Source organism: Phasianus colchicus, chromosome 1 (genome assembly GCF_987193195.1).
Source record: "Phasianus colchicus chromosome 1, bPhaCol1.hap1.1, whole genome shotgun sequence".
NCBI classification, from domain to species: domain Eukaryota; kingdom Metazoa; phylum Chordata; class Aves; order Galliformes; family Phasianidae; genus Phasianus; species Phasianus colchicus.
The window spans coordinates 48,921,518-48,946,400 of NC_143436.1; the positions used below are offsets into that span (position 1 = coordinate 48,921,518).

General features: G+C 44.5%; 1 protein-coding gene across 2 annotated transcripts; it reads left to right on the forward strand.

The window, feature by feature from the left end:
- Positions 1-3,460: 3,460 nt before the first annotated feature.
- FAM234B (family with sequence similarity 234 member B) lies at positions 3,461-24,827 on the forward strand. Of its 2 annotated transcripts, XM_031600344.2 has the most exons (13): positions 3,461-3,567; positions 9,876-10,268; positions 11,181-11,279; positions 13,095-13,283; positions 14,400-14,530; positions 15,194-15,341; positions 15,700-15,841; positions 16,267-16,410; positions 20,023-20,104; positions 20,338-20,493; positions 21,098-21,215; positions 22,322-22,548; positions 22,974-24,827. In XM_031600344.2, the coding sequence occupies exons 1-13, from the start codon at positions 3,531-3,533 to the stop codon at positions 22,977-22,979; spliced, it is 1,872 nt and encodes a 623-aa protein (XP_031456204.1). In that variant the 5' UTR covers positions 3,461-3,530; the 3' UTR covers positions 22,980-24,827. The 2 variants fall into 2 exon arrangements, with proteins under 2 accessions (XP_031456204.1, XP_089997159.1); XM_090141033.1 differs by lacking the exons at positions 3,461-3,567; positions 9,876-10,268 and adding an exon at positions 10,275-10,401.
- Positions 24,828-24,883: the final 56 nt, after the last annotated feature.

The following is a 24,883-nucleotide window of genomic DNA, read 5'->3' on the forward strand; positions in this document are numbered from 1 at the left end:
TTCCCTAAAATGCACTTGCTATAGGTAGCAGAAAGCATAGAGTGCTTTGTACCTGCTAGGAATGGTATCACTTTTGCTGTTTTGAATTACTCTTATTGTTTCTTCCTGTTAGCTCTTACTGCTTGATTGCATTTTATTTTGTTGTCTGAACAGACATTTCCTATTTGTTGCAGTATCTGCTCACACGTGAGTTCTCTGTCTTGGAGAGATTCAGCCAGGCACTGGAGTAACAAGGACAGTGTTCCTGGGTCTGCCCATATAGCCATAGTCAGCAATACAAAGGAGAAGGGCAGGACAAGAACAGCAGGCAAGAGTATTAAGTTAGCACACACAGAAGTGCAAAGATACAGGTTGGCACATGGGGCTGCCAACAACCCCATTTTTCCTCACATGGGAACCTGCATGCTTGTTCTGTGGGGTCACCAGACCAGAGATGAGATCAGCATAGACTCCTTGAACATCACTTTCCCTACTCTGAAGTTCACCAACCACTTACGGTTCTTCTGCTGTGAGCCCCAGAAGCCTCCATACTCATTCTGTGGGAAAGAGAGAGGCCCAGCAGAGCAGCAGGAATGTTGACTTTGCTGCAAGCTTCCAGTGACTTTACCACTTTTCAGTGTGCACGATCAAAAGGTCAGCCACCAGCTGCAAAGAGGGAAAAAAATGGTTACCTTTGAGGACCCATGCTAAAGGCAGCTCATCTTGGAAGCAGAAAGCAGGATCAGCAGGGATGTATCAGGCCAGCATCTGGCAGCCTGCACTTAAGGCAGCTTGACAGAGAGAAACAGTAATTATCGCCAAGGCCAGCTAATGAACCAGAACTGTGCAAACACAGAACCACTGTGAACCTAGTCTGATCGTGCAACTGTGCCAGTTTCCATATTGTGAACCAGAACAACCTGGCCTGGCAGTTTGTGACGCTGTGGCTTCAAACACTGTCTTCCTGCAGCCAGGTGCAGACATGACAGCAGAGCCTCAACGGCTCACTGGGAGGTGTATACCCCTCACGTCTTACAGCAAAACTGCATGCACAATCATTTAATCATGCAGCTCTCCCAGAGTGACCTGCTTTAGTTGGAGCATTTTCAACAGCAGTGTTAGTGAGGCCCTTTCAGAATCAGGGAGCTCTATACAGCCACTCATCCCCAAACACTATGTTTGAGAGGAGAACCTAAATGTCTGTAAATAGATCCAGGGCTGTCCCATCCTATATGTAGAATTCAGCATTTCTAGCATTTTAGGATAAGAGGTAGTGGCATCGAGTTGAATGAAGGGAGGTTCAGGTTGGATGTTAGGAACAATTTCTTCTCAGAAAGAGTGGTGGTGCTTCATTGGAACAGGCTGCCCAGGAAGGTGGTGGAGTCACCGTCTCTGGAGGTGTGTGGATGTGGCACTGAGGGACACAGGCATGGTGGGGATCGGTTGGTCTTGGTGATCTTGGAGGTTTTTTTCAACCTTAATGATTCTATGATTCTATGTTTATGTGCAGGCAGGCTGGAGAAGGCTGAAATTTCTGGCAAAAGGTTGGCAAGAAACAAGGCAGTGCTGCAACCCAACTCAAACCTCTTTCACCATTTATTTGTCCCACCTTTGACTAAGTGAGCTGCAGCTGTACAAAGGAAATCACTGTACAAAAAGGTCAGTATTCCTCACTTGTGGGATGCTCACTGTAGGCTGGTTCAGTGACTGAAGCTGAAGTTAAGACTTGCACAAGAGTAACACAGATGAGCAGCTTGAGACTATGTGTTTCCATGCTTTTTGGCTTGTAACACTTTTCTAAACAATCACATTGCAACCCAGGGCTCTCAGACTTACAAGCTTAAATCCCAGTATTTCATTTTTTCAGCATCTCACATCTTCAAATTGATTTAAAAAAAAAAAAAGTAAATAACAATTCATGCAAAAGCAACATTCACATAAATGAATGATTTATTTGTAACTTCAGTTTTATTTTCACAGCTATTTGATTGATATTAATACACTTGACAGGTCCAATTTAAATGCAAATCAGCTTCCATTTGCAATGTAAATAAGCAAAACTTCATTTTTCATGCTTTGCATATTATTAAACTCTCTAAACACTTTGCTCAGCCACACATTACCTCAAAAGCATCAGTTTTCACCATAGATCACTTGCCCTTGCTATCCTTTAGCCTCACAGAGATCTCAGGAATTGGAGAAGAGCCATTTTTGTGGGGATGCATGCATTTAAAAGTGGGTTATGCTGTCCCATAAACACGTGAGCACTATAAACAACAGTCTCTTGTAGTATATGTGTGTGTGCCTGGTGTTAGAAGACCACAAATGAGGACATCTGATTTTCCCGTTCACAGTTCTGGCTGTTTTCCACTGCGTCCTTGCTCCCAGGTCTAATTAATGCCAGAAGCTTTTTCTTAGAAAGAACTCCGCAGGATAGCTCTGGTCCCTCTGTATCACAAGATTTGCTAAGTGAGACTTGAAAAGCATCCAGGATCTCTCTTGTAAATATTGACATAGTTACGGGATCACCGCTGCTCCTAAATCAAAAAGTGGAGGAGGAGAAATTATAATACGGAGCAGGACTTTGTACTCAGAAAGACCTAGAAAGGAAGGAAAAAGAACAACTCTGATGGCTCCTCCATGTGCAGCTTCTGAGGAAAATCCTGATCTGAGGTTTGATGACATCAATGGAAACACTCCCGGTGGTAATAAAAGATTTTGGATTGGGAGCTGTTTCTCTCTTTCCAGTTCCTATCTGAAAAAAAAATCAACCAATTCCCTTCAACAGTTAGACCACTTGGTGTCTCTCTTCCACTCCCTGCTTGCTATGAACGTATGAAGAGTTACAGAGGGAAAGGGCAAGCGTGTCATTTGAGGGAATGGGAAGAGAACAGCAGCAGCAGATGCGGTCCTAGCTAGTCAGATTCTCCTTTGGTGTCGGATGTGCACGGGCTGCAATCGGGAAGCTGGGGCTCTATGGCTTTGGGGAAACCACAAAACTTTCCTTGCTCAACTTCCCCATTGTGGGAAAGGGAGATTGTGGTGAAGATGAAAGAGGGCATTGGAAAACACCCTTGTAGGCTTTTGTACTGTAATTATAAACTGCAGAATAAAACCAAAGCAAGATTTCTTGCAACCAAGAACTTCCCATAAATGAAGGCACATATTTATACCAAAAATAAGTAAAGGAGTGTCTCTGTCTGTGTGAATCACAGGCCAACAAGCGCACTGCTGTATCTGTCCGTGCTGGGCATGCTGTGCAAGATGTGCAAATCTGGGCAGTGCTTGATCACAGCTCAGAGGCTGAACCGGGCCTCCCATCACTCCTGCCCTTGTCAAAGAACACGTGGGGAAGGAGTGGCGGCTGAGCCCGTGAAAAGCTCCGGCTTCGGTGGCAGCGGGCGGGCTGAGCGCTGCAGACGAGGCCGGTGCTCGGTTGTGCGAGGAGCGCGGGCCGCCCGGTGGCGCCTGCCGAACTCCATTTCCCAGCATGCCGCGGGCGAAGCGCGGAGAGGGAGGGCTGGCGCGCATGCGCACCGCTCCTCTCCAGCATGGCTACGGTGCTGTCCCGGGCGCTGAAGCTGCCGGGTAAGGGGTTTTGCTCCCGCGGCGGGGAGGGAGCGCAGCGCCGGGCCGCGGCGGGTTGAGGCGGCCGCTCCGCGACGGGGCCTGGCTCTGACGGCGTCGCGGCTCGCGGGGGTTCCGTTGCCGAGCAGTGGATGCATTGCTATGGGGATGCGGCCGCGGGGACGTGCAGCGCATGGGAAGGGGAGGGTTGGGGTGGGTGCTGGACTTTATGGCTGTTTTTCACCCCCAAAAAGCAGTCTGGAACGTACGTGTCAGTGTAGTCATCTGGGTACGTGTCTCAAGGCCGCTTAGCACGTCTTCGTGGTTTCCAGCCAGAGATCTTATGCGAGATGAAAGGATATCCAACAATAAGGCACTGCTGTGTCAGGAACCAGATCTTTCCAAGATAAGGCAGCGAGCAGCAGTCCAACCATTCTTTTAGCTGGGGTATTAAAAGGCTCTGAAAAAAAAAAAAAAAAAAACGTTGCGAAACCAGAACTTGAGTTTGCTAGTTGCCGTTGGATGGAGTGGCATGGGGCCGGGACAGTGCCAGCACACCTGGCGGCATTCAGCCGGTGCCTCTGAGCACCTCCTGCCTCTGGGACAGCCGGGCACTGAGGCACTGCTCGTCTCTAACATCTCGGGGTGTTAGCTGACAGCTGGCTGAATGTGAACCAGCTGTGTGCCCAGCTGGTCAAGAAGACCATCAGCATCCTGGATGAGATCAGGGATAGTGCAGCCAGCAGGAGCAGGGAGCTGATCGTGAGGTCACACCTTGAGTGCTGTGTTCAGTTCTGGGCCCCTCGCTACAGGGAAGACATGGAGTGTGTCCAGAGAAGAGCAACAAAGCTGTGATGGGTCTGGAGCACAAGTCTGATGGGGAGCAGCTGAGGGAACTGGGGTTGTTCAGGCTGGAAAAGAGAGGGCACAGGGGAAACTCATCACTCCATACACAACCTGAAAGGAGGTTGTAGTGAGATGGGGCTCGCTCACTCTCCTGGGTAACAGCGATAGGATAAGAGGTGATGGCCTTAAGTTCCACCTGGGGAGGTTCGGGTTGGATATTAGGAAAAAATTTATTCTCTGAAGGAGTGGTGCAACAGCAGCGTAGAATGCCCACAGAAGTGGTGAAACTATCATCCCTGGAGTTGTTCAAGAACTGTGTGGATGTGGCACCGAGGGACATAGTGGTCATGGTGGGGATGGGCTGATGGTTGATCTTGGTGATCTTGGGGGTGTTTTCCAACTTCAATGATTCTATGCTTCCATGATCTCAGTGGGAAGGACCACATTGTGCATGAAGTTTCTGTAGGAAGATGCAAACGAGTGGATGTGTGTGCGTGTTGGTGTGTGACCACAGGGGAACCATAAAACAACATGAACAAAATCTCTCTTGAGATCTTCATCAGTAGCGTGAGCTGTTTGAGATGCACCATTGGGAGGCACTGATTTGAGAAAGAGAACAGACCTTGCGGCTGCAGTTGAGAAAGCAGTTCTTGTGTAAGTCTTTAGGTGAAATTGCATGTATCATACCTTGTTTGCATGGTGAACTCCTGAAAAATGCAGCTTTCAACAGCAGTGAGAAAGCAGAAAGCCTATTGCTATGGCTGTTTTTCCTGCAGCATCTCATTAAATTAATTACATCAATATGTGGCAACTTGTTTCCTCACAGACTTAGAGATATGACTGCAGTACCCAACGATGGGTGCCTGCCAACCACTGAAACACAGAAGAATAAACAGAAGCCTGGAGCGAGTACAAAGGAGTCTGGAATCAGTATGTCATCACTGAAATAATGCACTGAAATTGCAGTTATGTAAAGTCCAAGATTTGCTCTTTTCACTCCAAAGTGAGTGCAAATAGACTCATTTCAAGAAAGTCAAAAAGAAAGAAAGATGGCAATTTAATATCTTTCAAGGCACTAGTAATGAATATTTCATTATAAGCAGGACTTGATTCCAACACATTTCACCTCACAGGTGCCTCCTTTCCAAGTTGTAGCACAATTGACCTTTTCTTCTCTGGGAGATCCCAGTCTACTGCTGCAGGAGTCCTAAGAACTTCCAGTGCAAAAAGTACTATCCAGCAAACACACAGAGTATATTCAAAGTCAGAGTGCATTTCGGAGGCCTACTTCCCTTGAAAGTTAACACTGGGACATTTTCTCTCTCACTGATCTTTGCAAATCTTCCTTTTTATTTTATTTATTTATTTACTTATTCTCAATGATTGCAAAAATAATAATAATAATAACCCAGTGTCACGACTGGTAATTTATCCACTGACTACAAGCAACAGTTCCTCCACAGGCCACTGACTAGGAATTTCTGTTTTATCCTTAGTGTTGTGGAAAAAGGGGAATAGAACAAGTTGTGTCAGGTCAGAGGAGAAGCTGTTTATTTGCAACAGCTGCAGAAAAAAACACAGAACAGAACTGACCATTTCTGTGAATGCTGTGATGCTGTGCCAGTAGAGTGCAAGGTTTGTATGCACTTAGAGACCTTATGCAAAAGGCAGATAACAGGATGTGAGTTATGTAAGTCTGTTACATGCCGAAGGCCACAGAATGGCCCAGGGTCTATTTTCTTTAGCATGGGATCGTGAAGGTTATGCAGTGATTGTTATTTTTGGAGATTGGTTGAGATTTTGATTAAGAGCCCCACTCAGGTCTTAGCATTTTAACTTCCACGCTGGAGATCTGAAGACTGCGTGGGAATGTTGGATTTTCTGATGGCTGATCATTTAGCACAGAGGCAGCTTTAGCTATCTCTTGTTGGACAAACTGCCTTCCCTCTGCCTGAGCCTTGGACTTGACCACAAAGGAAAGAATTTGACTTCAGAAGCATTTCTCAGTAAATCTTAGTTCTCTGAATGGTCTGATGTTGTTTTCACACAGCCTTTACTGCTGTTCACAGCTCACAGCAAGTGTGACCTAAAACTCAGTGAAGAGTCACATTCCTTCTGCTCTCCCTCCAGCCAGGTGACTCATGTGTGACTCCCCCACTGCACCTCAGAGCAGCCTCAGGGGGCTGAGTTGAGCCTGCCTACACCAGGTCTCCAGATGTGTTTCCAAAGCACCTGCAGATCATTTGTTAGGGTATTTTTTGGCAGTGGGAAGTAAGCATTTGATTCCTCTAAAGTTCAGTATGCAATTGACTTTCCTATGGGCTGAGTGAGCGTGCCAGGATCTGGCTTTAAGGGCAGTGTCTTCTCTTAAGATAGTTCATAAAAATCAGCTGGGAATTTTATGCCTTACCTTACTGTGCCTTGTGTGAGTACCAGTTAACCTTTACTTGTGTCACAGCTGCTTTCTAGTCTCTAACAAATGGATTGGAATTCTTACCTGGTTCTTAGCGGAGAAGATGTTCCTACTACAGAATGTCAGTGGTGGTTGACATGATTGTTGACATTCGCAGCATCTCAATTACAGCCAGCTCAAGGAGTGGGTAAGCTGTAGTTTCAAGGTTCTTTCTGTTCTCTGGAGATCCAGAGCAAAACTGTACCAAATCAAGCTCATTCCTGAAAGTCAATACTTCTAGTTGCCCTAGAGATGAACAGCAGAGTTCAGTCGTGTGGGTTGATTGTTTGGAATTAAAATAACAAAACAAATCACAGTCTGTCTAAAGTGTAAGCATGCTGTTGGGCTATTGTACTCGGTGCACACCTGTTTCCAAAACTGGGAGCAGTACGGTTAATGTCAGAACTATCCACCTTTGATTTCTCAGGCCAGTTTTTTGAAATATCATTTACTCTTGGGTCAGCAGCAGTTACTTTTCATACCACTCTGGGCAGTCTTGAACTGGCACACCTGGATCAGTAGTGAGATGCTGTAAATACCCTGCCAGCGAGACCTCTGGAAATGTCTTGGTTTTGCTTAATTCTCTTTTAGCTATATCTGGGAAATTTACACTGCGCTCTCACTGCAATCTCTGAGCAGACAGCTGTGTGCTGCTGAGATCAGGGGTCTGTGCTGCTTCCTGGATGGAGCAGAGGTCCAAGAACCAAGGTCAAGACTTCTGAAATGCACACCCTTTGAATGCATGTTGTTTTAGGGCAGGACCATGTGATACAATGTCTCACAGGAATATACTGTGCCATAGGAATGCAGTATCTTTATCTGGGTGCTCTACCTCCACAAGGAGCAACTTTCTGGAGTATGTGCACCAGATTGTTTCGATATGAGTCCTGTGTGGAAGCATATAGTTCAGAAAGAAAGAGTCCAATTTAGACTCTTTGGGATCTGGTTGGGTACCTTTATTTCTTTCTGTTCACTGTGGCCCAGTTGCTTTGGCTGCTCCATTTGACCTTTGCTGACACTGACAGTTTTTCTTTGATGCTAAAGTAGACACTGACCATCATTTGTAAGTAGTACAGGAAGGAGAAGTAAAGGTTCTTTTGTGGGGCAACAAACTAGAAAGAAATGAGATCCACATGCTACAAAATAGATACTGGTGCGTTGCACTAAGTAGTGTTACAGTACATGTGGAACTGTGAGTTTGCCTTTTACAGAAAAAAACAGAATCATTAAGGTTGGAAAAGACTCCAGAGATCATCTAGTCCATCCGTCAGCCCATCCCCACCATGCCTACTGACCATGTCCTTCAGTGCCACATCCACATGGTTCCTGAACACCTCCAGGGATGGTGACTGCACCACTCCCTGGGCAGCCTGTGCCAGGGCAGCAGCACTCTTTTGGAGAAGCATTTTTTTCCTAATATCTAACCTGTACATCCTCTGGTGCAACTTAAGGCCATCACCTCTTGTCCTACTGCTGTTACTTGGGAGAAGAGGCTGAGCCTCACTTCACAACCTCCTTTCAGGTTGTGTAGAGAATGGTAAACTCCCCTGTGCCCCCTCTTCTCCAGACTGAACAATCCCAGTTCTGTCATCCACTCCCCTTAAGATTTGTGCTCCAGATCCTTCACAGCTTTGTTGCCCTTCTCTGGACACGTTCCAAGGCCTCCATGTCTTTCATGCACTGAGAGTCCTAAAACAAACACAGTCCTTGAGGTATAATCTCACTCCAAGTAAGACATATTTTCTTAGGCAGTAAGAATAACCAAGAGAGCCCTCTAATTTCTGTTCAGTAAAACTTTCCCAGCATCTTAGTGTCTAAGAATGGTTATTACTTGTGTATCTTTGCTAGTTATTTATGCCTTGCATGTATAACTTCAAGCGTCTTCAGACACAAGTTAGCTCCTCTCTCAGGTCAGCTTTAGGCAAAGGGAAATGAGACAGATATCTGGGACAACAAAATCCCAATTTGGAATAGGAGAGAGAGAAATAGAGTGAAACCTTATAAACATCAGAGCAGTGGCCATGGCTCCATGCCCAGGCTGGTGGCTCAAGGCAGCTTTCTGAGACGTGCTCCTCCCCTCGTAGCTCAGGGCAATGAGACTGCCTGATCTCTCCTACCCCTGCAAACAGATGGCCATGGCCTTATGCCATGATATAAGACCAGGCTGTGCACCATCCCTCATCATGCTCCATGTGGCTGACTTGGGCTAGGGGGAGAATCATCTGTCATGCATCCATGTCACAGGGGTGGGAGCTGGGAAGACACCTAGAGCTAAGGTACTTTCTCATACCACCACCTGTATCAGACATCAGTGCTGTGTTATCTCTCAGCAAGGCCAGCTACAAGCTGTCAGCTGTGGTGGGTGGGAACAGGAACAGAGGGGAGCACTGGTTTCATACTGGTGGAGCTGGAGTGCTCCTTCTTACAGTGCTGAACCACACAGAGAAAGTTGTGAGAGTATCTCTCATCTCTTCAGACACCAGAATATATACTGGTCCAGAAGATTGAAATCACTCACTTTGCCCTCATCAAGGAGTTGACATCCATTGATAACTTGCCTGCTGCTCTATCCCTGCTGTGACCCTTCCTTCCATCCCTCATGAAGCAGGCAGCAAATACAGCACCCAAGAGGTCCAGGCAGGGGGAGCAGGGGAAAAGTGAGTTTCAGTAGGCCCCCTTGAAGGACCCAGCCTACAAGAGAAGAGAGGCTGTGTTGGGATTAGAGTTTGGCAAGTGCTAAAGGAGTCCAGCCTCAAGTCAGGAGAGTGCTGCACCTTAGGCACTCAAGAGGGCTAAGCATGCCTTGTGTCAGTGTGGCTCACTACAAATCAGGAAAATATACATACGTATACATATAATATATACAATATAATATATGCATACAATAATAATAATAATAAAATAAACTGGACAGAGTCTTTTTTCACAGTTGTCACTTGGAACTCGTGGCTCACTGCAGCCTTTTCTCCACTTAGATCCTGAAAAAGCAAGGAGTGAATCCTTCGTTGTCTCTTTCCATCTCTTTCCACAGGAAAGAAGAGCCCAGATCTTGGAGAGTACGATCCACTCACTCAGGCCGATAGTGATGAAAGTGAAGATGACCTCGTACTCAACATACAGAAAAATGGGGGTGTCAAGAATGGGAAGAGCCCCCCCGAGGAGGTGCAGGATCCCGACTCCGATGTGGAAGTTGGGATGACGAAGCAGCACATGTCAGAATGCGCACCCGAGGGTTATCCTGCAGAGGCAGCTGGGGGCTTGGAACAGAAGGCTGCTCCGTCCCTCATGCCATACCTGCGCACAGCAGTCTTCTTGCTCACCGTGGTGATCTCGATGATTCTTGTGTTGGTGTGCGCGTTTCTAATTCCCTGTCCCCCTAGGGACTTGCATAACACCTGGAACCACAACCTAGGTCAGGGAGCAGGTGAGAAAGCCCCAGGAACAGCATCTGGCGTGGGGGAGGTGGCAGCTCCCAGGCTGGGCATCGGCGGGAGAGACCTATCTGGGAGAGCCAGCTCAGAACAGAGACCCTTCCTCACCACTGCAGATGCTCCGAGGTAAAAGACAGGAGGCTCTGTCCTGCTCACTCTTCAAGCTGAGGCCTGTGAAATCTGACAGCAGTAGATCACAAAATCTTGTTTCTGTCAACACCAAAAAGCATTTTGATTCTTCTCCCGTCCTGCCTTTTTGTCCAGAAGGCATGCTCTGTTTCAGATGTAAATGCCCTTTAAACTTTAAAACACAGTGCCTCCCTCTCTAGACCCTGGGTTTCACCAGCACCTCCACACTGAAGTGTGTGGGAGTTTGGGAAGAGAGGGATAGAGGTCTTTATGTCTCCTGACTGGCTCAACTAACCTCATTTCTGTTGTCTTGCCCTGCTTGAATCTGTAAATCAACATTTGGAATCTTTTGTCATCCTGTACAGGCCACTGGTAACATTTCTAAAGTATCTCCCATTCTGACCTCTGCAGTATTGTGAAATAATTTCTGCCAGGTCTAGATATGTCTCTCCCTCCTTGCTTTCTGGCCCAGCTTCCAAATCTAAGCCTTTCATAAGATATGTGACTCCCACATCACCTCCAAAAGTGAAGTGGGAAGCAGACATCTTTTTTTTCCTTTTAGCTCCTCTATTTTTCCCTTTCTTTTCTCTGACCCAGATGCTACATTTCTGCCTTTCCTTGCAATAAAAGATCTAGCCATGATGGGAGCTGCCTGACATTGATCATTCCTTAGCAGACCCCACAAGTTTTGTTTTGTGCCAGCCTTCTACTTGCAGTGCAGAGAGCTGGCTGCGTGGCTGCTCTGTTAACAGCGTGGTTCTCTGTGACTGTTGTAGGTGGTGTGTTATCCCCACTGGAGCTTTGTGATGTGAATGGTGATGGGCTCCCTGACATCCTCATCGTCTTCACAGCCCTGATGAACGCCAGTGTCATGGGTAAGTGTCTTCCACTCTCTTTCCTGTACTTGTCAAAACAGACCTTTGGATATTCATATGATGGTTGGGAAAAGTTGCTGCCACTGTAAATCCACTGCTTTGCTTGTTTTTTTTTCACTGAAGTGGCTGTTGTTCTGTGTCTGTGCTTTATTATGCTATTTATTGTGCTTTGATACTAGTTTGCAGTCACTTCTTTCCCTGTACCACACCTTGGGGTGAGTCCATCTCTCTGTCCTGTATTTGTTCATCTCTGTCCCTGATCTGCTGGCAGAGATAAAGTGATCAGAAAGCACTTCACTACAAATAGCAGGTAGATATAAGGTGTTGGTTATTTTTTTCACTTCTCAAAAGCTACTTCTCAAAGCCCTTCACTAAAAGATTCAGTTATTCTACCATTGTAAAAGCAAGGAGGTAGAAGTCCTATAGAAATAAACCTACCAACAGAGAGAAAATTGTGCAGACTAAGTTTTATAAGAAGCACATGAGAGAGATACTGTTGATGTGAAAGCTGTATTCAGTTTGTAGAGATTGTCTTTGTGTTCTGTGTTTTGCAATTGTACTTATTTCTCTTTCATCAAAGATGTGCAGTTTTTAGCATACTCCAAATGGAACTAGCTATACCTAGCTGCATCCTGGGCTGAAGCTAGGAGACATAAAACAGACAGGACAATAGGTGTAAGCACATCTCAATCCTATACCCAGGTAGCTGGACATCAGCCCTCCTAAAACTTGTGCTCAAAGTCTTCACACGGTGTCTGATAGAGATACTCTTGGGGTAGGAACCTGATGGACTAAGCTGTGATACTGTTAGCTGTTTATCCAGATTGTACACACTACAGCTGTGAACTGCACTGAAGAATTAGGAGTTCTTGATCCCTGCCAACCCAATAAAAAGAATTTATGTTGAGACAACTCTTTAGCACAAGCCATATGATTTTCAGTTTGACAGGTGATTAAGTTTGATTTGGAGAGTGGGCTCAGAACCTCCATGTAGTCAAGTCATGTGCAAAGTGTTGCCATTAAAACAGAAGCCAACAGGAACTGTTGTTATCTTGAAATGTGTGGAAGTTCATATCCTAACTTATGGTATGAAAGGTAGAGATTACAATTCTATATAAGGGCAGGCTGAGCTAAAAGTTGCTGGTATTTGAAATCAGAGCCAACAGTCTATTGAAACAGCATGGGGCACCTTTTCTCACTATTATTTTGTGCTAACTGGTGAATTAGAAAAAGACCCTGAGTTACACCAATTTGTTGCATTCAATCTATTTCTCACAACAACAGTGACAAAAACTCATTTACAATACAACAGAAAAAACTCTCAGATTGCCAATCACCTGCTGCTGCCCAGACTGCCCAGGTCTTCCACGTGAGGCAGCAGTTGGCTTGGGAATTACCTAAGGCATCTCCTCAGTGGTGTCCATTGGCCTGAGGAAGAGGGCATGAGAAAGATCAGTCTGGTTTAACCAGCAGAATGGTTCAACACAGGTAAGCAGGTTGTCCCCAGAAGGAGCTTGGTTCCTCTGTGCCCACCTGACCACATTTATTGAAGTTAGCTCATGTCCAGCCACCAACTTTGATTGTGCTGTTGGCTCATAGCCTAACTTATCTGAAGCTCACCAGTAGGTTCTGCTGGCAGAAAGACTAAGCCATAGAGTGGGATTTGACTTTTGCTTTAAGGCAGTGTGGATAGAGCTGGCTTGAACCACTCAGCTCAAGGAGCTAGAGCTGGAATTCAAGCACAAGTACCAAAGACAGTGTGGACACAGCCTTTGATGGCAAGGAATTTTACTGTCTTCCTCCTGTCTCTTCCAGGTGTCTCTACGCCCTCTGTGACTGTGGTGGCCCTTTCTGGTATGAATGGCAGCACCTTATGGTCCATCCAGCTTCCAGAAGAGACTCGGAGTGTGCAGTGCAAAGGGCTGTCACTGGGGTCACCAGCAGAGCCTGTCTGCCTTGTGACAGGAACAGCTAAATTCCTCAGCCTTCTTAGTGCCTCCACAGGTAGAGTCAAGTACTAGCTTGTTAGAAAGATGCTGCTGTATTTTCATTTTCTTTGAAGGGCTAATAAGTATGAATGATTCAGTGCTGTCTCTTTGTTGTGGCTCTTATTTCTGACACACAGAGAAGGGTCAGAACACTGACGTTTTTCAAGTTATAAAAGGTAAAAGAGCATTCAAACCTTTGATGCTCTCTGGCAGTATCTCTATCCTACCATTTCAGAACTATTCAAAATGTTTGTCTTGTCCCACACAAAACACCTCTGGCACAAAAGATATACAAGATCTGTTTTCATCAACATGTAGTTGTTAGTACAGCTCTGCACCTAAAACTAATGGCACTGAGAAGCTGAACACCAGTCTCAGAGAAGTTATGTAAAGATGTATGCTACAGCTAGATAAGCTTTCAAAAAAATTAGGCCCATAGAGGAATCGATTAGATATGAATGAATGCTGCATTTTTAATCACTGCTGGCAAAAGAATTATGGAGAAGTAAAAGCATCACATTTCATTTTGTTGGGTTTTTTTTTGAATGTTTATCAGCTAATCTGCAAAACAGGTTTTACTGAGTTTCCAGCTGGGTCCACACTGGACTGCTGAACATTTTGACATCACGTCTGCTAACATGCTTTCACCCTGAGGAGGAGTGAGCATGCTATACTGGAGTGGCTATTTGCTGCTGGGAATTTAATGGAGACACAGATTTGCACTTTGAATATTAGAACTGGCCATCTGTTCTCTTTCCTGGCATCCACCTACAGTCTGTACTGCTGGCTGTGGAAAGCAACTGCTGTCCTGCAGAGCAGCATTCTTATTTAGGTTCTCCTTCCAAGAGTGAACCTCAAATATGCCCGGCTATTTCAGGAAGATTTTTGGGCTCAGGTCTGTTTAGAAAAATACAGAAAAGGAAGCACAGCAGAACAAAGACACAGCTCAAAGCCAGTCTAAAGAAATGTGCTTTGCTTCCCATTGAAGCTTGACCCTGTATGCTTGTTTTTTGTTTTCTCAGGGAATAAGGAAAACAAACTCTTTTGCTCCCTTCTTCAAAAAGGTTTTGTAGAACTGTCTGGGAACATCCTCTGGTTCCCCAAGGTCTTTTTCATCCTGTTCTTTCCATAGGCAAGACCATCTGGACACTGAACTCCATTCACCTTTCAGATGGGATCTTGGCTGCACCAGCTGCAACTCTTCCAGATGTAGATGGAGATGGGATTAGGGATATTGTTGTTCTGGCCCTCAAAGAAACACAGGTACAGCATGTCTGTGCTCAAGATTAGAAAGGACCTTGACTATCTAGAGGAAGATTGAGGACCTCGATGTAGAAAGGTTATAACAGGGGATGCAGGAGCCCCTAGTTTTTGTTCCCTTAGATTTGCTTGAAAAGCACCTTCTTTCTTTCAGTGGGTCATAATAGTGAGATCAGGCAATAATGGCACTACCTGCATTTCTTATCAGCTGGGAATGAACAAAAGGGTTATTATTTATCCCTGGCTGAGACTTGAGAATTGTTTCTGCTCGGTGAGTGCCTGATTTGAAGTGACTGTTTAGCAGCTGTATAGAAAACTACGTTGAGATAGATCACTGGAGAAAAGAGCACTCAGCTGACCTTAGGTAATAGTTATGTGATCAAGTGTAGATTTCCTCAATGCTCATCCCTCCCCAGAATTCTAGCATTACTATTCTTAGAGGAGTTCAGGTTTTGAAGTCCCTTCCATCTTTGATGCTTTTGCAGACAAGAGAAAAGCATGAATGTAAGAATCCCAGGAAGCCAAGCTGAGCAGAGAGACCACTAGTTAGCCCTTGCTGTGGGGAGAAAGAGCAACAGAGCTTCAGGCTGTGGGTACCAGGCAAGATTCTGAGAGCACAAATATGCGAAAGCACTGCCAGAAATCTCTACATCTCTGTCTTTGCAGCCTGATGTGTTTTTCGTCTTGGTGTCAGGAAAGACTGGAGTTGCTTTGGGTGGGCCTGTGAAGTACAATGTCATCGGAGAAGGGAAAGTAATTGGCCCTCAAGTCCATATCACCAGCCGGGGAGCCATCTACATCCTGTTTGGTTTTGGTAAGATGCACCTTGACTCACAAGTACTTCACCTTTCTGAAAAAGAACATTATTTTTACCTAAATTGGCTTAGAGTATTCATGGGATGTCTCTTCTATGTCTTGCACTGTAAAATCTGGGAGCAGAGGGCATGGAAAGGAGTCTTACTGCTATGCAGTGGAAGAATATCAATGTCTGCTAGCCTGAAGTACCTTTAAGTTTCTCAAAGCCAAGTCTGCCAGTCGTGCATCATGCCAAGGAAGATGCAACTCTGGGCTTTCCTTTATGTTCTGCCATAACAGAAGTCCAAAGGACCCTCTGTGTTACTATGAAGTTAACCTTTGCAGTCAGGACTCTTCATCTTTACTCTTTCTGGCAGGTAATGTTCAAGCAGTTGCCCTGAGGGATATCTTTACCCAAGCCAGAAACCGGGACAGCTTTCCTATGATGCTGCATCAGGAGGAGCCAGAGTGGGAAAAGCGCAGATCTGTAAACCTGTCAGAGCTCATTGACATTTACAGGTAGGAGACAAACTTATAATCTTGGTTCTGCTGGCAGGGGAAGGAAAGATGTATACCTTCTTGCACTCCTAGACACAGTTCTGTCCTTTCCATTTCTGGTTGTTAACAATACTGTGGAGTATTGTAACCAGTACTGCCAAATTCTGGTCAGGATGAATCTTGATAGGAATAAAAGGGAACAAATATGAAATCCTGCAGCCCATACTTTTTATAGTAATTCAAGATGTTCAGAAGAGCATAGATCTGATCTTAGGCCAGTTAACTAAGAAATAACAATGTGAAATTAACCTCAGTCACTGAAGAAAAGATGAACCTGTCCAAGAATAGTTCAAATCTTAGGTAGGTTGTTGGGTGGACAGGCAGGTAATGCTGAGATGCTTAAATACAAGCCCAGGAATCTTTTCTCTGCTTTCCATTTGTCCCAGTGGGGGTGTTGACTTCCTGCAGACGATAAAGGCACCTGACACAAACTGCAGCAACCTGCTCATCACCACCAAAGAGGGCTTGATTCTACTGCAGGGACAGGACCTGGAGCCACGCTGGACCTTGGAAATTCAGAACATCAGCAGGTTATCTACTGGGAACATTTTCCTTTCTTTTTTATTTCTATACTATTTCCTACTTTTCACCTTTAAGTGCATGTGTTCCTTAGAAAGCAATCAATCTCTATGTCTGCAAGGAAACCTATTAGCTGGAGGTATATGTGTACACTGATGCACAAACAAGGAGGGCAAGTGGAACAAAGAGCAGAAGGCTCAAAACCTTTAAACCTTTAAAATGTGTGAGTGATGACAAATTGTAGAATCATGGAATTGTTTGAGTGGGAAGAGACCTTTAAAAGTCATTAATCCAACTTCCCTGCAATGAACAGGGACACCTACAGATAGATCAGGATACTCAGAGCCCCTCTAGCCTGACCTTGGTTGTCTCCATGGATGGAGCATCCACCACCTCTCTGGGCAACCTGTGCCAGTGCTTCACTATCCTTATTGTAAAAAAAAACCCTTTTTTTCCTTATATCCAGTCTAAACTCCCCTCTTTCAGTTTGAAACCATTTTCCCTTGTCCCATTGCAACAGGCCCTGCTAAAAGTCTGTCCCCTTCTTTGCTCTAACAAGCAAAGGGCTTGATACAGATATCCAACACAAATGTCTTGACTACTGTGGCACTGGAGCTTAGGGGACTTCTGGTGTGTGATTCAACCCGTCTGCTGTCCACAGCTGCCAGTTGCCAGCTCAGTGGAGAGGAGCAGGTGCATTAGTGGTGCTAAGTGTTAGAGGTGTCTGAATATGCCACGTGGATCTTAATCTTTCTTGAAAGCTGAAAATCAGCACTCTGATGGCAGTCTGCCATCTATACTAAATGTAAACCTTAAAATAATATTTCTCATCTTCTGACTTCACACATAAAAGTTAAGCAATTTGCTAGACCTAATGGGTTGATAATAACTGGCAGTTTCAGCTTTCTGAGTGCTAAATGTTTGCAAAGGGCAGCTGGGCACAGTTGAAGGAAATTATGTGGGAAACAGATTGCTAGCTCTGTTATCTAGAGGAAAGAAAGCAGCTCCCACTTCAGTGTTACCTGCCAACTGCTTCTATAGGAGGAAAGCAGAATCTTCATTAAGAAAAAAAGATCATCTTAGATTTGATACTCTTACGCTATGCCCAGTCTTGAAGGCTGGTGGGTGACATAAGCAGTGGCTTTAGGGATGGGTTATGGCAAGTTGATCTCAGTGTGGGAAAAGGTAGTGAGCTAAAAGTTTTTGTTCCAGAGTCTTCAGACTTCTGGGTATGGGTCAGGTTTAAAGGGTGACTAAACAGAGTCAGTTCACAGATGCTATAAAATCAATAATATGCAAAAACATTTAAGTGAACCAACTAATTGGAAAATTCGTAGGGATTCAAATCTAGAAGCACTGAAAGATGCTTTTGTTGTTCCATTAACTGAATCACAGAATAGTTGGGATTGGAAGGCATCTTTGGAAGTCCTCCAGTCCAAGTTCTGAGGTGTCACCAGACAAACAAGCTTAAACTCAGGTCACCATCAGACAGAGTATACTGAGCCAGCTGAGAGCTTCCCTTTCACTCAGTAACCCTCCTCCAAGCTCTGTCTTGCTCTAGCCAAGCAGACTAAGTCCGTGCCTTTGGGTGCATTCTCAGATAACAGCCTGGCTTCTGCAAGTGTGCTGCATTTCTGGATAGATTTTGACAAGATCCCTGAAAGACCATGAAGGACAACCAGTAGTTATAAAACAAGAGTGAAGTTCAGAGACCATGAAATTGTGTAAGCATTTGAAAATTGCATTGTAAATGGATGTTTCAGATAAGAGAGGATTAATTGCTGGTTGCTGTGGGGATTAGTGTTAGGCAGGAATAATTACTAGCCTTCTGGTTCATACAAGAAAGTGCCCAGGGGATTTTTCAGTTGATTGGTAGCATCTAAAGTACATATGCCTGTCTGCATTCACTGTGTGGAATGTGCCACTGACTGTAGCCCACCAGATGTATGAGAAGTGCTACATCAGGAGAGAGTTTAAGAGAATGCCCATAGAACAGAATGGCCTACTGCTTCTTTTTGGTACGGGAGATTTTTTAAGTTATAGGAATGTGTCATGAGACTGCCTCTAAACTATTAGCTGTGATTGCCAAAGGTATTTATAAAGTGTATTATGTTAATAATAGAATAATAGAACTGTAGAACATTCTGAGTTGAAAAGGATACCCAAGGATCATCAAATCCAACTCCTGGCTCCACAGAGCACCACCCAGAAATCAGACCGTATGTCTGAAATTATTATCCAGATGCTTCTTGAACTCCAGTAACACGGGGCCATGATCACTGCCCTGGGCATTCTGTTCCATGCCCACTGCCCTCTGGAGCAGACCCTGTCCCTCACCCCCAGCTGCCCTCCCCTGACACAGCTCCATGTGTTCCCTCGGGCCCTGTCGCTGTCACACAGAGCAGAGCTCAGCGCTGCCCTTCGCTCCCTGTGAGGAGCTGCAGCTGCCATCAGGCCTCCCCTCAGCTCCTCTGCTCTGCGCTGAGCCAACCAGGGGAGCTCAGCTGCTCTTCATATATCTTGCCCTGTAGGCTTTTTATCATCTTCGTAGCCCTCCTTGATACAAGTATAGATAGTGAAGCCACTGCTGTGCTGTGGCATTACTCTTAAAAAGCCATTCTGGTCTGCACATTTTAAAGCAGAGGCTGGAAAATCTGGAGAAAAGGGCTGGAAGAATGCTTCGGCATGGAAGATTTAAGTTAGTGTTCTTAGATGATGGAGCCTGAGAGATGAATTCATGTGTGCAAGTAAGTAACAGGAGCTAACAGGGATTTTAATCTTGCTGTAGCAAGAAAAGTGCTTTGGAGCAGAAGCTGCTCATGTTCCAGAAAATGAAAATGCAGCCATGTTTCTGAGGATGAGATTAGTCATTAGAACTGACTGTTACAAGAAGTGATGAGTTTATCTTGCCTTTGTATTTCCATAGCAAGTCTCATGGCTGTGCACATCTTGCCAAACTCTGGTACTTGGTTAACTGGATAAAATACGACAGTGTATCATAAACAAAAGGAGGAATGGCATGTTCTGGTCATCTAGCCTTGCCCTGTGAAACTGTGAATTCAAAGGAATCATGTATGCTTCTTAGGTCCAGCTGTGCTGAATTTAGGGAAGACAGAGATTAGACTCAGAAAGCCAAAAGCAAGTAAGATGGTTAGAAAGCAGTTATAATAACAGATATTCAAGTAATAGTGTTAAGTTGCTCGGGAGAGGATAAAAAGGAACTTTTTTTAAAACTGCTGTGAGCAGGAGGTCAAATCTCTTGATGAATTTTGAAAGGTTTGGGTAATTTTTTATGACTGTAGCAAAACTGTACAGATTCTCATGCTAGGGAAAGAGTAATACAGCCGTGCCATTGGGTGATAAACAGATGCCTACACAGCCCAGCAGGGATTGCTCTCCCCTTCCCCCCAGTCAACTCTGAAGAATGGCCAGTAAGTTCTATGGGCTGTTTGATCATTTTTCACTTTTCTTATCCACCAAAAAATGGTTTCTGCCAATAAGAATAACTCTCAGGGGATGAAATATTTTGGCAATTACTGTCTTGGTAGGAGGCAGAATGGAGGATGAAAGCAATTCCTCTTTTTGTGTCATAGAGCTGAGTGTTTTTTTGTTCAAATTTGCAGCCAGCCAGTGCTGGGGTACTTCAGTGCTGATCAAACCCTGGACTTCATGCTGCAAGCACAGACCGGAAATGGGAAGAAAAAGGTAAAACAAGAGGCAGCAGAGAGGGCAGTGGCAACTTAAAAGTGAAGGAGCCTGGGTTGAAAGGGGCAGTGATTCTCTACTTTCAGCAATTCCTATTTCTGCAGCTGATACTGGTCTCTATGTGGCCACAGGCCTGACAGAAAATAGCGCAGGCTGTGCCAGCAGAATAAGGGGACTCTCTTTACACCTGCACTGAACACCCATTAATGCTACATCTCTTTCTCTGTCTTGAGGTGGTGGTGGTAGATGGCAAATCTGGCCTCCCTGTTTGGAAGCAGGAACTCCCATGGCAGAAACAGCAGCTTGATGCACTATCAGTCATGACTTTGGACAAGAAATCTGTTTTTCTCTTCTGGGCTGATGAAGCACAGCCTGTGCTACAGAGTTTGGTGAGCAGCCACCCTTTCTTCACTTTGAGTTTTCTGTGAGGTACATGTAATCTCTGTCTTTTATTCCTAATGTAATTAAACTCTAAACCTGCTCTTTGAGACTGCTAGGGACATCTTCCCTTTTGCTTCGACTTGGATGGACTTCTTCAAGCCTGTACACTTGATTTTTCCACCAAAAAACTTCATAGACTGAGAGCTCCCTTCCATGAAGCCAAAATGTTCTGTGTTATGAAAATAATTTGTTTTTTCAGCAACACTGAGATTTTCTGCCTGCAACTTTGTTCCCAGACCTTGAAGATTATTTTCAGCATACCAACAGACAAGTCAGCATGGAGTCCCAAATTTCCAGACTGTAGCTTGGCCAATCAAGCCAGCTTTCGTAGAGCAAAATCTCAACTTTACCAAACAGAGGCTGGAGAGCAAATTTTGTTTAAGAAAAAAAGTTTTGCACTCTTTCAGCTGTGTGGAACCATTAAGTTTTTGATTCTCAGTACCTAGCAAAGGTAGCACAATGTCAGTAAACTTTTTTTTATTTATTTTGGCAAAGCTAGACTGCCTTTTGGTAGTAATCTGTAACATTTTTGTTTACTTTTCATTCCATCAGCATCCTGGTCCCAGATCTGAGCGCCCGGGGCTGCACCACCTTTATCTTCTCCATCCTGTTTTCCCTACAGTCCTTTTGGACCTCACCAATGCAACAGACAAAGTCATTGCCTCAGCAGGTGAGTTCAAATGGTGGAGAGACTACCTAGCCTAAAAGAAATGTGGAGGAATGAAGATACAGCTGTAAGAAACAAAGTGGTATACTCGTGTTACAGGTAGTATTTGAGATCCACCACTCACACAGACCAGCAGTGGGAAATCAGATTGCTCTTCCACCTGAAGGAAGGTCCTATCCAACCCCTACTTTACAAATGAAAGGCCCACCAAGATTCTTGAACATTTAAACATGGAAAAGTCTGAGTTTGAATTCATGCATGTTTAATACCAGACACATTCCTTTGCTTTCCGTGGAGCACATCACCTCAGATACATTTCTGCCTTTGCTGTCTCCTCTCCCGCCCTTTGAGATAGCAGATGTAGTGCTCCTTCCTTTTTCTTTTTGAAAGGGAGAATCGAAATGTTACTGTATGTTCCAAGGGAAAGTGGATCTAGATTTAACATTTACAAGATCTCACAGTCCCTGTTGGATTTCCTTTCTTTTTCTAAAGCAGTTCAACCAACATCCAACTTGTTGAGCATGGCAGGATGCAGGATGAAAGGTCAGTGCACATAGCACTGAATCCAGTAGGCCAGGAAGCAGGGAGAAGCTGCTGTCTAGTGATATGTCTAATCAGATTTGTATCAAAAAACAGCTCAGTCAAGAACAAATAGATTATTGTTCTTAGAGGGATTTATTAGAAGCTGGGATTTCTGAGGTCTGTATAGATCATTCCATGGTAACTGGAGTAAACTGATTTGCTCCTACTTTAACAATTTACCCTTCCATAGAGGTAACAATTTATGCTAGCAGGAGTGGAAAGGAATGTTCTATTCAAGTGAACTGCATTAATTAAATATGTACGTCTCATATGTCAAACACAAAAAAAGGCACCTTGGAACCAAAAATTGACATCGTTGATCTACTTTTCAGTGTATTTCTATGGAAAGATTTTTATTTAAAATTGTTTTCCCTGATGAACTAAGGCTCATGCTATTGAAAAATCAAATTGAATATATCCTCAGTCTAGTGACTGTTTGGAATGAGTGAAGACTGTAAGATTTCTTTTGGGTGAAACATAGTTATTATTCCTCACCAATATTTTCTTTCTCTTTTCTGATGAATCAGTTGGAATTAATGATCTCCAGAAGGATGCATTTCACATCACTGTGACAACAACTGCAACCTCTGAAAAACAGCCAGGATTTCTCTCAGTCAGCAAGTTGGGCTTGAAATGGGCCATGATGACACAGGGTCGAATGGTGTGGCTAAAGGATACCACCACTCCCAAAATCAGCCGTGGAGAAGTGAGGCGATTTCTTGCTCGGCTGAAATTTGTTGACTTTCCTCACAAGGTGAGATTGTGCAGGAATCTGTGATCAGATGCAGATTGTTCAGGATATATGATTGCTTCTGTACTGTACAGTGTTAGGTGCTCTCTAAGAGGTGGGATTCAAATTGACTGCAAGATGACAGGCTTCCCCTTTGGGTGTAGGCTGGACAGAGTGTGGTGTGAGGCCCAGCTATACTTCAGCGGTTTCACAAGAAGGAGATCTTAGAAAGAACCAGGGGTGACAATCATAAAGGACTGAGAGACTTACAGACAGAACGGAGAGGTAGGGCAGAGGTCACTTGTTCTGACATGGCCAAACAGGGGTCCCCCATGCACCCTCTGCGTAGTGGTGCCTAGTGTTGCTGATCAGTAAATTAACACTTTTCTGTACTGGACTGAATGATAATGGATTCTGGCTTTATTTTTTGTTTCCCTTTTCTTTTCCAGCTCTAGCCTAGTGGTTCCTGAGATTTTGAAGGACCTATGACCTGCATGGGGAATAGAGGAAGCTGCTCAGGGGACCTTCAGGAAAACTGCTTTGTAGAGGGAGTGGGAACTAAAAGCACTTCCCCTTTCTTCAGCTATCTGGGGAATATTGCTGGAAGCTGGTTTGTCCTTGGCAGATCTGTCCTATATCAGATGAACCTTGTGCAGTGTCTCCCCATCCATATGCTGTTCTTGCATGCTTCCTTTCAGGTAACATGGAAATGTGAATTTAGAGCTTGCGCGTGCACACACACACACACACACACGAGTTATATATATATATAAATTTATAGAATATATGTATATTTTTTATATGTTTAATTTATGAACAGATTTAGGACACTCCTTTTTATGTCCAAACAGTATTCCCAAGTAGATAAACAAGCTCAAAGCCTGTGGTGGTCTATGATAACTATGGGCAAATTATGTGGGTAAAGAACGCCATCTGCTTTAATCTTCATATTTTTGGAAAGTAGCCTTTGTCTGGCTTCTGCAGGACAAGTCTTGTCTACAGCCTTTCTTATTCTCTCAGCCCTTTTCTCCATCTTGTTGCCAAACTTACAAACAAACTGGCTCTCTGGCTGAATTACCTAATAGAAAGATGGCTGCAAGAACATTTTTCAGCATTTGCACTTATGTGTTTCTTTTCCCAGATCCAAGTTCAAGATAGGTTCTTGTGGTTGACCGACGTAGAAGCAAAAGGTTCACATCTCATTTCTACCTCTTATTCATCCATCCTTAAGCTCTGTATAAACCTGAAGTGTCATTGTAGCATCATGTTGCAGTTCATTGGGCTGAGTTCCCCTTTGAAAAGCATTGCAGCCCCTTTGGGAGAGGCTCTCAGCAGGTCCCTACTGGCGCTGTAAGATCACTAGACTATAGATACAGTTACAGAGAAGCTTATTCTCACACAACTGCTTCAGGGTGTAGAGGCTCAGACAAGAGGTAGAGATGGAAAGCTCTTCTGTGCATGTGACTCTGTTCTGGGCTTAACTTGACCATTGCCCTGCCAGCCCAGCAGTTTCAGGAGGAATAGACTGCCCCAAGGCACATTTATTTGCTCTCAGTACATTTAGTTCATCGAATCGTGCCTGGGAGCATGCTGTCAGACTCCTGTGTTGTAGTTGCAGAGCCTCTACATGAAGTTGTCTGCAATAAAGTAACTATATAAACCAACGACTTTGCTGCCTTGGCAACTCCTCACAATGCAGGGCAGCAACATGTTACCTGTTTTCCCAGATCTGACCTTTGACATTATGCAAAGCCAGGATGAGGTGAGAATTGCAGATGTCTCTTCTGTCCTCCTGCTATCATGTACTCTTCCTGTTTTGCTGCATTTCCCTCCAAGTAGCAAGGTGATGGCAGCATTTTGATGCTTACATCAAGGATGGACACGTGGGTTTGCTCTTGACACCTCATCTTGCTACATCACCCTTTCTTCTTCCTCCCTGCATCTCCATATAAAGCTTCCAGGACAGCTTTCAGTGTAGCTCTTCAGGATTAGCCGCAATCCCCAAAGCTGGCCTTTGGACCCTTCTCTCCTAATATCAGCCCTGAGAACAGTTTGTATATGTTTAATGGTATTTTTGTGTAAATAGCTTTGTATATATTAGCACAACTGTAGCAACAGCTCTAGGCCTGGGATTTTCCTCCAGACGGGTTAATATTTATAATATTATGTTAGTTAATACAGCTGTAAAATAGGAATTGAAAGTGTGAGGACCAGTAATATATGAAGATTAAACAGGAGTGCACCTTTCCTCCTGTAGCCACCACCTTGCTGGGAAAGGTGAGGCATTCATTACCTGAATTAGTTATTCTCCTGAGGTTCTTCCTGAGAGAACTAATATTTGAGTGCAGTGACATTAGCT